The 13,604-nt window shown below is 37.7% G+C and overlaps 1 protein-coding gene across 1 annotated transcript in view; it reads right to left on the bottom strand.

The window, feature by feature from the left end:
• RYR2 (ryanodine receptor 2 (cardiac)) overlaps positions 1 to 13,604 on the bottom strand; it is a 592,347-nt gene that overhangs the window by 194,329 nt on the left and 384,414 nt on the right. The window contains exons 44-50 of the mRNA XM_011935762.1: positions 12,548 to 12,662; positions 11,205 to 11,337; positions 9,935 to 10,038; positions 6,390 to 6,525; positions 5,678 to 5,864; positions 3,940 to 4,045; positions 1,508 to 1,628 (exon numbers count right to left, since the gene is read on the bottom strand). Coding sequence (XP_011791152.1) covers positions 1,508 to 1,628; positions 3,940 to 4,045; positions 5,678 to 5,864; positions 6,390 to 6,525; positions 9,935 to 10,038; positions 11,205 to 11,337; positions 12,548 to 12,662 — 902 coding nt within the window. The remainder of the gene's footprint in view (positions 1 to 1,507; positions 1,629 to 3,939; positions 4,046 to 5,677; positions 5,865 to 6,389; positions 6,526 to 9,934; positions 10,039 to 11,204; positions 11,338 to 12,547; positions 12,663 to 13,604) is intronic.

The raw sequence follows: 13,604 nt of genomic DNA, 5'->3' as shown, positions 1-13,604 counted from the left end.
CTCCTGAGTAGCTGGGATTACAGGCACCCACCACCATGCCTGGCTAACTTTTGTATTTTTAGTAGAGACAGGGTTTTGCCATGTTGTCCAGGCTGGTCTCGAACTCCTGACCTCAGGTGATCCACCTACCTTGGCCTCCCAAAGTGCTAGGATTACAGGCTTGAGCCACCACGCCCAGCCCCTAATTATGTTTTGTTCTACAATTAGAAGTCTTTCATGTAAGTGATTTATGTATAAATATCCAATAAAGTATTGAAAACTGAAAAAAAAACCTTCCATTTGAGAAAGTGAAAACAAAGTATATTTGGGATTCAACATTTATTTTAGTTGTCTTCAATAATTTCTTTAATCTTAAAAAAATTTTTATCCTTACTCATGAAAAGAACACTTCTTTTTGGCCAGGAGCGGTGGCTCACGCCTATAAACCCAGCACTTTGGGAGGCCAACGTGGGTGGATTGCGAGGTCAGGAGATTGAGACCATCCTAGCTAACATGGTGAAATCCAGTCTCTACTAAAAACACAAAAAATTAGCCCAGCGTGGTGGTGAGCACCTCTAGTCCCCGCCACTTGGGAGGCTGAGACAGGAGAATCACTTGAACCCGGAAGGCGGAGATTGCAGTGAGCAGAGATCACGCCACTGCACTCCAGCCTGGGCGACAGAGTGAGACTCCGTCTAAAAAATAAAAAACTCCAGCCTGGGCGACAGAGTTAGACTCCATCTAAAATATAAAAGACAAAAACAAAAACAAACAAACAAAACACTCTTTTTAACAGATGGGATTTTAAAATCCCTAAGTCAAAAGCTATCATCATTGTTTTTAATAGAAAAGCATTACAAGAAAGTGACAATGAAAACTATGAAAACGCATGAACTAAGGAACTGAGGTCAAGAAAGAAGAGCGTGCGACCAATGATAGAAGGCATGACATGAGACAGTGGAGGGTGGTGGTGCATATTTCCGCTTTTCTGGAAGCTGTCTGAAATGTCATATAAAAGAGAATTAAAATCTCAAAGCAAACACAGCTTTAAAAATAATGGAGAAAAGGCCCCGCCTGTAATCTCAGCACTTTGGGAGGCCGAGGTGGGCGGATCATGAGGTCAGGAGATCGAGACCGTCTTGGCTAACATGGTGAAACCCCATCTCTACTAAAAATACAAAAAATTAGCCAGGCGTGGTGGCAGGTGCCTGTAGTCCCAGCTACTGAAGAGGCTGAGGCAGGAGAATTGCTTGAACCCAGGAGGCGGAGCTTGCAGTGAGTCGAGATCGCACCACTGCACTCCAGCCTGGGCTACAGAGCGAGACTCCATCTTGGGAAAAAAAAAAAAAAAAGGAAAAAAATTATAAAATATATATTTTATAGCTTTTTTAAAAAAAGAAGTTTAAGTAGTATAGACATAATTTAGGAAGCAGAGAGGTTGGGATGTTGAGTACGGAAAACATCATTTAGAACATGATGTCATCCAACATCCTACTGAATTAGGACGTCCTACTGAAGTTGGCCTTACCTTTGGCTATTGTTGGCATCTGAAAAGCGATGCTGATAACGCCCACCAAATCTCCCAAGGGAATTAGGGATCTCAAAATAGACCTAATTCTGATGGCTTCTCCCTTACCAGCATGAATCAACTATACAGGAGGAAAAACAAAAAAGAAAATATTAGAACAACTTTGTGATATCAACGTTACAATTCTGTCCAGGAAATCTGAAGTATGGGAATCCAAGTCCAAAATAATTTTCTGATCAGGATACGTATAAAGTTATGCCTCTCTCAGAATTAGTCTCTGGCTTACCTGTGGATATTTACTTGCTCACACAGTTTTCACTGACTTCAGCATACACCAAATTATTTATACTATGGTCTAGGCCAGTTGGTTCATCCATTAGAACAACAGTTTTTATCCTTTTGGGGACTGTTAAGATATATTGAGAATCTGACGTGTTTACAAAAGTTTACTTTCCAAAATTACATGTAAATACCTATCAACAACATGAGCAATAATACAAACAAAATTATCATTAGACTCTGAACATATACTAATATTTATGATGGAATTAGCTTCCTTCTTGCTTTGTGCTAAGAAATGAATTGCATATCCATCGGTCTTCGACCCTGATTTCTCCCAAGGCTGGATTTATAATGTGGAGGAAATGATGAACATAAATCCTAACAGTTCTTTTAGACTGACATGAAGTACCCAAGATAACTGTGGATGAAGATACAATCAAGAATCTCAGCAAGTCTTCAGGACAGACTCGGCTTGCAGAGCCGGGATGGGCATCTGTTTACCTCATTACAGGGTGTGAAACGCAAGCACAATTTCTGGCACATAGAAGGCCTCAAATAATAGTTGTGAAGATGCATAAATTTCAGAAATGTCAAGGTTGGTCCCTTATTACTTCACTTAGTTTTTCCCCCATTAATAGAACAGAATGAAAACTGCTATTTATTAGTATACTTTCTCTTTGTTTCGCTGACGTGTTTTTCTGAGATGGGAAAAAGAACAAATATTGTGAGCAAGTTTTTTTTGTTGTTGTTGTTGTTGTCAGTAATCACCTCCAGCATAGAAATTTTTAATAGTCTCTGTTTCCATTTACTAAGATGAAAAAATCTTACTAGTGGCAAAGTTTAAATTTTTATAAAAATCAGACTCCAGTTTTCTAACATTCTAACATTTCTCTATCCTGCGATTTCTCTCTGTTCACGAGAAAAGAGTACATCAAGGAAGTTTTAACCTCTGGGTATGAAAAGCCTAAACCACACAAAAAAACCCAACCAAAACCAGAAGAAATATAGATAATAAGGGTAGAGAGAAAGGTGCTTTGTAAGACAGCCCTGGCTTCTTGCTCATCCCACTTTAGAAATATCCTTACAGTTCTTACCTACCCCAGCACCAATCAGTGTGTTTCAAACTCTCAAACTCTGGGTTTATTTCCCATTAGGAGATCTGGAAATGAATGTTTTGGGCCCTGGGCCAGGATTTTTTTTTTTTTTTTTATGAATCTAGTAGAATAATACAGAATCAACTACAATAAAATAAAGAACAAAACATCAGAAGGCATTACAGAGTAAAAGTATTATTCCATGAAACTTTAATTTCATTTGGGTCAAAAAGTTTCAGAAAACACTAATCTAGCCTGGGTACATTGGCTCACACCTGTAAGCCCAGCACTTTGGGAGGCCGAGGCGGTTGGATCACTTGAGGTTAGGAGTTCTAGGCCAGCCTGGCCAAGATGGTAAAACCCCGTCTCTACTAAAAATACAAAAATCAGTTGAGTATGGTGGCGGGTGCCTGTAGTCCTAGATACTCAGGAGGCTGAGGCAGGAAAATCACTTGAACCTGGGAGGTGGAGACTATAGCGAGCTGAGACCATGCCACTGCACTCCAGCCTGGGAGACAGAGCAAGACCTTGTCTCAATATGAAAAAAAAAAAAGGAAAGCAAGAAAGCAAGAAAGAAAGAGAGAAAGAAAGAAAACACTAATTTATATGGTCTAAATAGCTCTTAATATCCACCCCCTACACTTTCCCCCTCACTTTCCCCTAAAACAATGGCAAACACATAGAGCTAAATGCACAAAAGAAAATGACTTTTGGTAGGAGCAGTTGCTTTCTGCATGCACTATAACAGAAGAGGAAATTGCATAGAGAAAATACGTTCTTTTCTTCTTAAAATGTGGGAGGCTGTATGAGTTTCAGAGATATATGAGTAACTTAAGTACTCTATTAATGACTTGCACTGAAATCCCATTACTAATTTTTACAACCAACAAGACATTTCCAACTAAACAAACACTTGTTCAGCAATTAGACTGCAGCTATTATTTTTAATGGAGCATGAAGATTATTGGTTTTGGATGCTATTATGCTCTTTGCCAGCTATAGATGTCTTAACATAGAGAAATCAGGATTGCTGCTCCTGAACCCCCAGGAACTCACATGCATCTCAGGTGCACAGCGTCCCAAGAGGTCAATCAAAGCTGCATAGAAGGTCATGATCGCGTTCCCCATGTGGATAGTGTCATCTTCCTCCTCCTCTGTATCACTTCCATGAATGTTTCAAAAGGAAGAGAAAGCAAATGGGATAACTGACATTTCATGTTTATTACATATCTCTCCGAAGAAAGGGACTACTAGGTAACACATTATTCTTCTGATACATTTCATATATGGTATAAATGGAGAGCCTGGCGTTTTTAAGGGAGAATAACAACAGGTTAAAGATCAAACTTGAGATTCTAACACCAAGAACACACCTGTGGAAATTTTAGTATTAAGATTCCTTTGAAGGGAAAAGGAGGAATTGCTCATTTGATAGGTTCTTTTCCTTTCTAGTGGTAGTGTATTAACAAAGAAAATAACTGATAGAAGGATGTGTGAGCTTAGACTATTTCTATAAATGGCACACATGTAGAGAAAGGGTGACAAAGATGTCATATAAGGTCACTTGTAAGGCATCCAGTATAGTGCTTTGCCCAGAGTACTTTATAAATGTTACTGCACTTGCTCACCTACCTCTGTACCAGCTACTCAACCTCCTGCAACCCCTGCCAAAGAATCCAACATATCTCCCTCCCCATCTCTGTAGGGAAAATCTAATTACATGTTCTCTTGCTGATGAGAGCCAAATCTGGATGGCCCTGGAGGCTCACTTCCTTCCTCCTTGGTAACTCAGCAGACAGCTGTCCCCACTGAATATAGCAGTCTGCAGAGTGACAGTGAGGCCTCAAATGACAGCCTCATTCCTGGGCGTGCAAGGCTGTCCGTGAGGCCCTCAGGTCTACCCTTGCTAGTGTGGTCCTGGGCCAGAGGTGTCTGGATACATTTTCTACTACCGAGAGAACCTAAGAGCTCCCTAGTTCCTTCATGGCCAACTGATAAGCATGTAGCATGGTATGTGTGTGTGTGGTGGGGAATGCTCATTCTTGCTCTGGGAGTGCTCCCAGTCTGCAAATCTGGCTATGGTGTACATGGAACATCTATGCCCAGTTTACATGTAAAAGACAAAGGGTTTGCAGAATTGCATTCACTCTATCGTTTCTTTGTTTAGAAATGTGCCTCAATAAAGCCCTATGTTATATCTTTACCAGAGGCACTAGCAGTGTAGATGCATGACCCCCTGCTGGAGGACATTCACCTACACAAATAAGCATCACACTTGGATTTACTTATGTCGATTACTGGAATCTAGTATCAACAATGTACAGCTACAGATAAATGTAAGATAGTGACTGCTTCCTGTATCTGTCTCCTATACCTCAACCAAGCATTATGTTCCTCAGAATGACACCTTTTCTCGATTTTACCACTACACCCGTTTAGCCAAGTCCCCCTTTTATTTGAGAAAGGTCTCTTTATAATCATAAAATCTCCTTCTAACTACATTCCCACTAAACTCTAGTCCAAGCTCCCCTGGGAAAATTCATAAGACGCATCTCCTACAACCTAGATTTCCCTCAGCTAAATCGACACCATCTTCTTCAGCTCTCTTTGTTCATTTGACCTATTCCGGCATCAAATTCCATTCATTCTTCCGAATCTAAGACATTATGTTTTCAAAGGGAGAAATCTTCAGCACCACTAGTTATATTACAATTCATAGGATGCAGAATATATTTTGTAAAATTTCACATCAAGTAGTATGGATCACTCGTGAGGGTGTGTATATTAGACCTACAGTGTTTTACTGGATCCGCTATTTGGTGAGGGACCATCTCGAGAAGGATCCTCGGCGATTTTGATGGCTTCTTCCATTGCTGCAAGAAGCCCATTCCCACCTTCTCCTCTCAAAGCAGGACCAAAACACTCAGGCCTCCGAATGAGCAATCTCACCACGACATTTGCATTCTCCTCCACACTCTCCCCTAAAGTAGAATGGGGAAGATAAGTAAACAAATATGATTATATGGAAGTTCTGAACAAAAAAATGTTATACTAATCATTTGCTATGCATAAGAATAACTAAAATCCAACAATATACTGATAAAGCCAAAATGTAACCCAAATTACTAGCTTTGGGTATACAAGACACAGTAAATTTCTTTTCTTGCATTACAAATTTTCAGAGTAAAGTCTTATGGAAGCATAAACTATTGATTCTCACTACCTTGTTATTATTATAGAATGATGTCATAATCCATATTACTGGAATTCAAAATAAAAAATTTATGAGAACTTATGTGCTTAAAATTTTAATTTAAATAAGGAAAGAAGTATATAAACAAATATTGTATTATAAGTGGTTACCGTGATAAAACCCTATCGATTATAAAATATGTGATTTCTTTACTAATACTTCATGAAAGTGCTGAGATGAATCCTTATTATATATACACGTCTCTATGCAGTTGTAATAATAACCCAAAAGATCTCAAGAAGACGAGTCCTACCATTACAGAAGACAGCAAATCTGAGAAAGTCAAGATATCTCTCTCCTTCAACTGGATTCCACCCAATGTCTGGATAACCCTTAGACACCAGCATCTGGCAACTTTGCAGTCCACAACCAGCCAAGTAACGAACTACCTGCAAACAACATGATTAACCAAGAGTTATCCCTTGGAGGAAAAGTCATTAGATGCTTACATTGGATACAATAAATGACATCCTCAAAGGATGCTTTTAAACAAATGCATTTCTGCAAGTTCTTTTTGCTATCATGATAATCCACTTGAACTCCCTTTAGTAAAAGCTTAGACTTCAGAAATATTTAAATATCGTCATAAAGTGGCATCATAATAAACATATTTACGATCCTACCATAAGCTTTGGTTTTTTAAAGCTTTCTCTAAGCAGACATTCATTTTAATGAATGCCACAAATGCATGTGCCCGGGGCTCACGACTCACGGATTGGCTCCAGTTGCTGTTTTACTTGCACCATCTCCTTAAACACATTGGAGATGTGTTTAAGCAGCAGCCTCACCCCACGGTGCCTGCTGTTTTCATCCGCCCACAATTACCCACAGTGCCTGCTGTATACATCCACCCGCAATTACCTGCAGTGCCTGCTGTATATATCCACCCGCAATTACTGTCTCAGACAGGGCAACCGAGTCTGTCTGAGTGGCGTAAGAGCTGCAGGATTATGTGTAAAACTATGAAAGAAAAATATTTCTGAATTTTATAGTATTTACTTTGAGACCCTTACCTATCAAAGTCATAAACTGCAAACATGTCTAATGACCTCTGGTGCAATGTAAAAACTGAATCCACCAACAATATGAAAAGATCTATCTGAGATGCAAAGGTATTTATTTTAAAGAGATAAATTGTTTCCAAAATGATATATCAATTTAATGGGGAAGCAGGTGTGAGAAAATACAGAGAGAGAGCAAAACCCAAGAGTACAGTCCAATATCCTTGGTTCAAATCAGATGTGCAGCATTTACCAAACACCTCATTTTGAGCAAGTTACTTTTACTTTTTTAGCCGAGGTTTCAATGTCCAGGACATTTTTGATAAGACAACCCATTTTTCAGTATTGATGCAATGAGCACATAAAATATTTTTGCCTGGCCTTTCCTCTTAAAATATTTTTGTTTTACAGGAATGTTGGTCCTCTACAATATTTCATAAGAAATTCAATTTTAAAAGAAATCCCTAGAGAAGTCATTATCAACGGAAGTAAGACTGTTCGAGGAGCAACTTGTCAAGCAAATTGAGTTATATTCAGCTCATGTTAAATCAGTTTCAAAAATAAATAAGTAATAGAGCTAAAAATGTTTTGTATCAACTATAGCGAAGCAAGAGAACCAATGTACAATAAAATCATCTATTTGAAGTAGAAATTCGACGAGCTTTGAAAGATGTTGTCATCTGTGAAAACACAACATAATCAAGATGCAGAACACTGCCGTCACTCCTCAGAGCTCCCTGGGCCCTCTGCAGTCCCTTTCTCCCCACACACCTAGTCCCAGACAATCTGTTTTCTCTCATTACAATTTATCTTGTATTTTCCAGAACACGTGTACACGCAACAATGCAGCATGTATCTTTCTGTGGCTGGCTTCTTTCACTCAGCATATGATTTTGGGATTCATTCACATTGTAGCACATGCCAGTTCTTCATTTTTTTTTATTGTGGGATGACATTTCACCATATATGGATATATCACAGTGTTATTTATCAGCTAATACATTGATGATCGGTATTCAAGTTATTTGTGGTTTTTGGCTATGATGAATGAAACTGTTATAAACATTCACGCCCAAGTCTTTGTGTGGACATATATTTTCCTTTCTACTGGGTAAATTCTTAGCAGTGGAAATCCTAGGCGTATAGTCTATGGTAGGTTTATGTTTAATTTGTTAAGGAACTGCCAAACTGCTCTCCACACTGGCTGTACCATTACTCATCATGACAGAAGTAGAAGAGAGTTCTAGCTGCTCCTTGTCCTTCTCAGCATTTGGTATTACCAACCTCATTAGCATTAGCCATTTTAATGAGTATGTAGATTAAAAGATTTTAAGTACGATATGGGGGAAACATGTCCTGAGGTGCCTCAGAGATGCAAGACTTCATGATCCTGGACTGGTATGTCAGGAGGATTTGGGGAAGAGTTTCACTCTTTCATGTCTTCAACAGCCATGCACTAAGTGTCTACCCAGTGCTGACGTTGTTCTCTAAAGTGGGGACAAAGCAGTTAACAGTAGAGGAAAAACCACTCTCACCTCCCTGGCTTGACATTATAGTAGGAGATGAATTTTTAAAAATACATAACTATATAGAATTTGATTAAATATATTAATAATTAAAAAATAAGTTTATATAAAGTATACATTTGTATATAAATATAAATAAAACAAAAGTATATATTTGTGTATATAATACACAAATATTTACATCTCCAGTGGTTGAAAATAAAGCAGTAGAGGAAACAGGAAGAGTTTAAGGAAGTGGAGAAAAGGTTTCAATTTTACATAGCATGGATATAGAAGAGCTGATCAAGAGGGTGACTTTAGAGCATTGACTGAAAGAATGCCTACAAAGAGCCATGATGGTATCTTGGGTAAGGATGTTGCAGATGGTTGGACTAGCAGGTGGCAAAGACCCTGAGGCTGTGCTCAGCTGGCGTGTTCCAGCTACAGCAAGGGGACAAGTGCGGCTGAAGCAAAGAAGAGAGTGCAAGAGAGCTGTAGGAGATGAAATCAGGCTGGTATGTAGGATCAGATTATGTAGGGGCTATTGTATCATCTTTGGTTTTTACTGGGAGTTAGATAGAAAGCCTTTGGGGAGTACTGGATGGAGGATTGGCATGATCTTTTTAAGAGGGTCACTTTGGCTGATAAGGAAAGAACAGATTCCAGGGGAGCAAGGAAAAAAATCAGGTGACTACTTGGAATGCTACTGCAACTACAATACAGGGAAAGTTTCTCTAAATGCTGGTATACACACATGTGGCTTAATATCCTTAGAGTGCATGGCTTTACTATATCGCTGATGCTTTGTGCTGGAATAAAGTATATGTGATATAAAATGTACATATGAGATGTCAAAATAGCCTTTTTAAAAACTGAAGTGTATGATTAAGTCAAAAGTGGAAGCAGATATCATGAAAAGACAAAAACACATAAGAATACAGACACAGAACGTTGCTTTTCGTTCCATAGAAAAATGTTTGTGATCAGAAAAAACTCATTTTTTCAAATGTATTATTCTTCATAACTTCTAACTACAATATAATGTGTAGTAGAATTATATACAATGTAATATATAACATTATATAGTGTGCAATGTAAATTATAATATACTTTAATTCTAATATCACTAGAACATATCGTGTTGGTGCAAAATTAATTGTGGTTTTGGCCATACTGTCACACTGCAAAACCACAGTGACTTCTGCACCAACCTTAGTTATATTTAAAATATTGAGAAAGAACTATGGAAAAGCATAATTCAGACAAACACACAGGGCAGGAACATTGCTGACCTTTTCCAGATCCGGCTCACGCAGAGCTAATGCTAGTTCATTATTATCCATCACCGAAGCTGCAGCCACATCCAGTGGTGTTGAACCTCTCATAGCTGGGGAGGCTGTTAATTCAAATGAAGATGAAATATAACCTGGATTGTGCTGTATCTATAAACTCCATATAAAAGTACCCTACCTCTTAAAATTTAATTTCTAAACACCATCCACAGTGTATTAATCTATAATGATTTAAAGTTTAATTTTTAAGTATTTCTAATCGACAAAAATTGTACATATTGTGTACATGTTTTGAAATATATGTACACTTTATGGAATGACTCAGTTGAGCTAGTTAACATATGTATTACCTCATATACTCTTTTGTTTTTTGCGGTGAAAACACTCAAAATCTACTCTGGCAGCGATTTTCAAGAATATTATACATTAACTACAGTCATCATGCTGTATAATAGTTTTTGAACTTATTCCTTCTATCTAACTGAAATTTTGTATCCTTGAACATCTCCCCAACCACTCTTCCCCAAACCTGGTAACCTCATTCTACTCTCTGTTTCTATGAGTTCGACTTTGATTTTAGAGCCCACATGAAAGTAAGATCATGCAGTATTTGTATTTCTATACATAGCTTATTTCATGTAATGTAATATCCTCCAGATTCTTCCATGTTGTGGAAAATTACAGGATTTCCCTCTTGTTTTTAAGGCCAAATGGCATTCCATTGTGAATAAATACCACATTTTTCCTATCCATTCATCCACTGATAAACACGTAGGTTGATTCCATATCTCAGCTATTGTGAATAATGCTGCAATGACCATGGAAGTACACGTATCTCTTTGACATACTGATTGTTCACAGCTTTTGGATATATATACCCAGAAGTAAAACCATTTGATCATATGGTAGTTCTATTTTTAACTTTTTGAGGAATCTCCTTAATGTTTTCTAAAATGGCTGTAGTAATTTACATTCCCACCAACAGGTATAAGGGTTCCCTTTTCTCCACACCCTCGCCAACACTTACTATGTTCTGTCTTTTCAATAACAGACATGCTAACAGGTGTGAGGTGATAGCTCACTGTGGTTTTGCTGATGATGAGTGATAGTGAGTATTTTTTCATATACCTATTGGCAAACTGTATGACCTCTTTGGTGAAATGTCTATTCAGGTCCATTGCCCATTTTTTAACCAAACGTTTTTGCTTTTTAAATGTAATATGTATATTATTTTTTAACCTTAAAGATGAAATAAAAGTCATTTACTTACCAAGACCAACACTGCTGTTTTCCAGTAAATAACTGAGATGATCAAACATAGCTTTTTGATTCTGCCTACTTATACGACAGAAGTAACAGAGAAAACGGCAACAGTTGGCCACCATCTTGGGAAAGGTGATTTCCTACAGAAAAAGCATGTCATTAGCTGCTGAAAGCAAATGAAACTTATAAAATTGAGTTCAGATGTTGAGGTCTCAATCACATCGTCAATCCCCGTGTGTCCATGTGTGGGCCAAACTTCAGATACTGAAGATCTTCAAATGTGCAGCAGACTACAACTCGCCTCATCCCTGAGTCAATGAAAATCAAGCCTGGCACTAATTCAGAAACTTCATTAACATCAGTGGGTTAGATCAGAAATGGATTTATTACCCTATTCTCAAAGGTGAAAGGCAGATTCCTTTGTGATGCCTCACTACCACTATCAGCTGTGCTTCCACGGGCGGAGGTTGCAGTGAGCCAAGATCGCACCACTGCACTCCAGCCTAGGTGACAGAGCAAGACTCTATCTCAAAAAAAAAAAAAAAGAAAAAGAAAAAAGTAAAAAGAAAAAAAAAGTTCACTTTAGAATTCCACAACAAATACATCCAAGAGTATTATCATCAAATCTCAATCTGGATTGGAAATTAAGTGAAACCAACCAATGTCGGTATCATGGAGGACGGCTGAGTCTGAAGAACATGCTTGTGCCATGCACTGGTAACATGATGGGAACTGACTTATAATTCAAAATTTTAAATCAAATTAATACATAGAGTAATTTTTGTGTTTCTAAGTTTCTAAATATCCCCTAAATGAGACACTTCAGTTTCTAAATATCCCCTAAAGGAGAATAATTTAGAAGGCCAAAAATTACACAGCATAAGACAGGAAATTTTTTATCAAAATCAAGTAAAAAAAAAAAAAAAAAAAGTGTTCTTTAAAAACAGTCACCCTAAGAGGATTTAAGAAATTCTCGTTAAGAATCTGCAATCTGGGCCAGGTGCGGTGGCTCACGCCTGTAATCCCAGCACTATGGGAGGCCAAGGTGGGCAGATCATGAGGTCAGGAGACCAAGACCATCCTGGCTAACACAGTGAAACCTTGTCTCTACTAAAAATACAAAAAATTGCTGGGCATGGTGGCGGGTGCCTGTAGTCCCAGCTACTCGGGAGGCTGAGGCAGGAGAATGGCGGGAACCCGGGAGGCAGAGCTTGCAGTGAGCCTAGATCGGGCCACTGCACTCCAGCCTGGGCTCTGTCTCAAAAAAAAAAAAAAGAATCTGCTATCTATATACTCCAGGAGATGATACTAAATAGCACTAAATAGCATCTCAGGAATCAAAGACTTTACCTTGGACTCTCCACCTCCAAGGACGTTCACCATGACCTCCATGACAGTCTCATGCATCCCCAGTGCCCTCATGAGATTAGGGTGCTGGTAAAACACCTTGTTATTCATAATATCCCTAGAAACAACAACAGACGTGTGGGGTAAAGCTCAGAGCAACATTTAAATAGTTAACCAAGTTTCTCATAAATGTTTTAGAAATAATTTATGCAAGCTGAAAAGTAAAAGCAATCACAGTATTTAATAAGCCACAAAAGTTAATGAATGTAATTGAATTTTCCTAAAAAATACTGATAATTTACCAAAACTGGTTGACAAATGTCTATTCTTTTTAATCGTAATAAACATAGTAAATATGTAAACAGTTAAAATGAAATATATTTTGGACACATCATTCCTAATTTTATGGATATTCAACCATGCATGTGTCCAACCTTCTTTTATATAAAAATATGAATTAGTGTTATACCATGTTTACATAAAAATTCTTCATATATAAGTATCTCTGCTTTTCATATATATGCTATTGTTAGTACTACATTCAGTATTTGTATATATAATTACAATAGTGCTATTTCTTTTTAAGTTCATATTATCATTCTGACAAATACTTAAAAGGATTTAAATTCTCCAAGAGAAACTAAGTATACATGAAGTCCAGGTACAAGTAATCTAACTCATTAAAATGGACATTCAGTTTCAAGAAACAGTATTAGGTGATACTTAAAATGTCTCATATTATCATTACTGCATTACATATTCTTGTAATATGTGTGTCAAGGTATTCCTAAGGGTCATAATGTTCAGGAGAAAGTATCATTCACTGCAAATAAAGAGCTCTGTTGATTTCTATTTTAACATAGATCAAATCAATGCCAAGAGTCTTTTCTATAAAACATTTTCTTGTCAGATCTACAGCAAGAATATAACATACAGCCTACAAGAAAACTGAAACTCCTCTTCAAATTAGTTCCCTTTAGTTGAATTATTCATTTAGTCATATGCAAAACTTTAGTTACTCTGGCTATATCAAGAAAGTGGGATAGTATGATTTTTGTGT

The sequence above is a fragment of the Colobus angolensis genome, unplaced genomic scaffold, assembly GCF_000951035.1.
Source record: "Colobus angolensis palliatus isolate OR3802 unplaced genomic scaffold, Cang.pa_1.0 Scaffold148, whole genome shotgun sequence".
Taxonomy (NCBI): domain Eukaryota; kingdom Metazoa; phylum Chordata; class Mammalia; order Primates; family Cercopithecidae; genus Colobus; species Colobus angolensis.
This window is presented reverse-complemented; position numbering and strand designations above follow the sequence as displayed.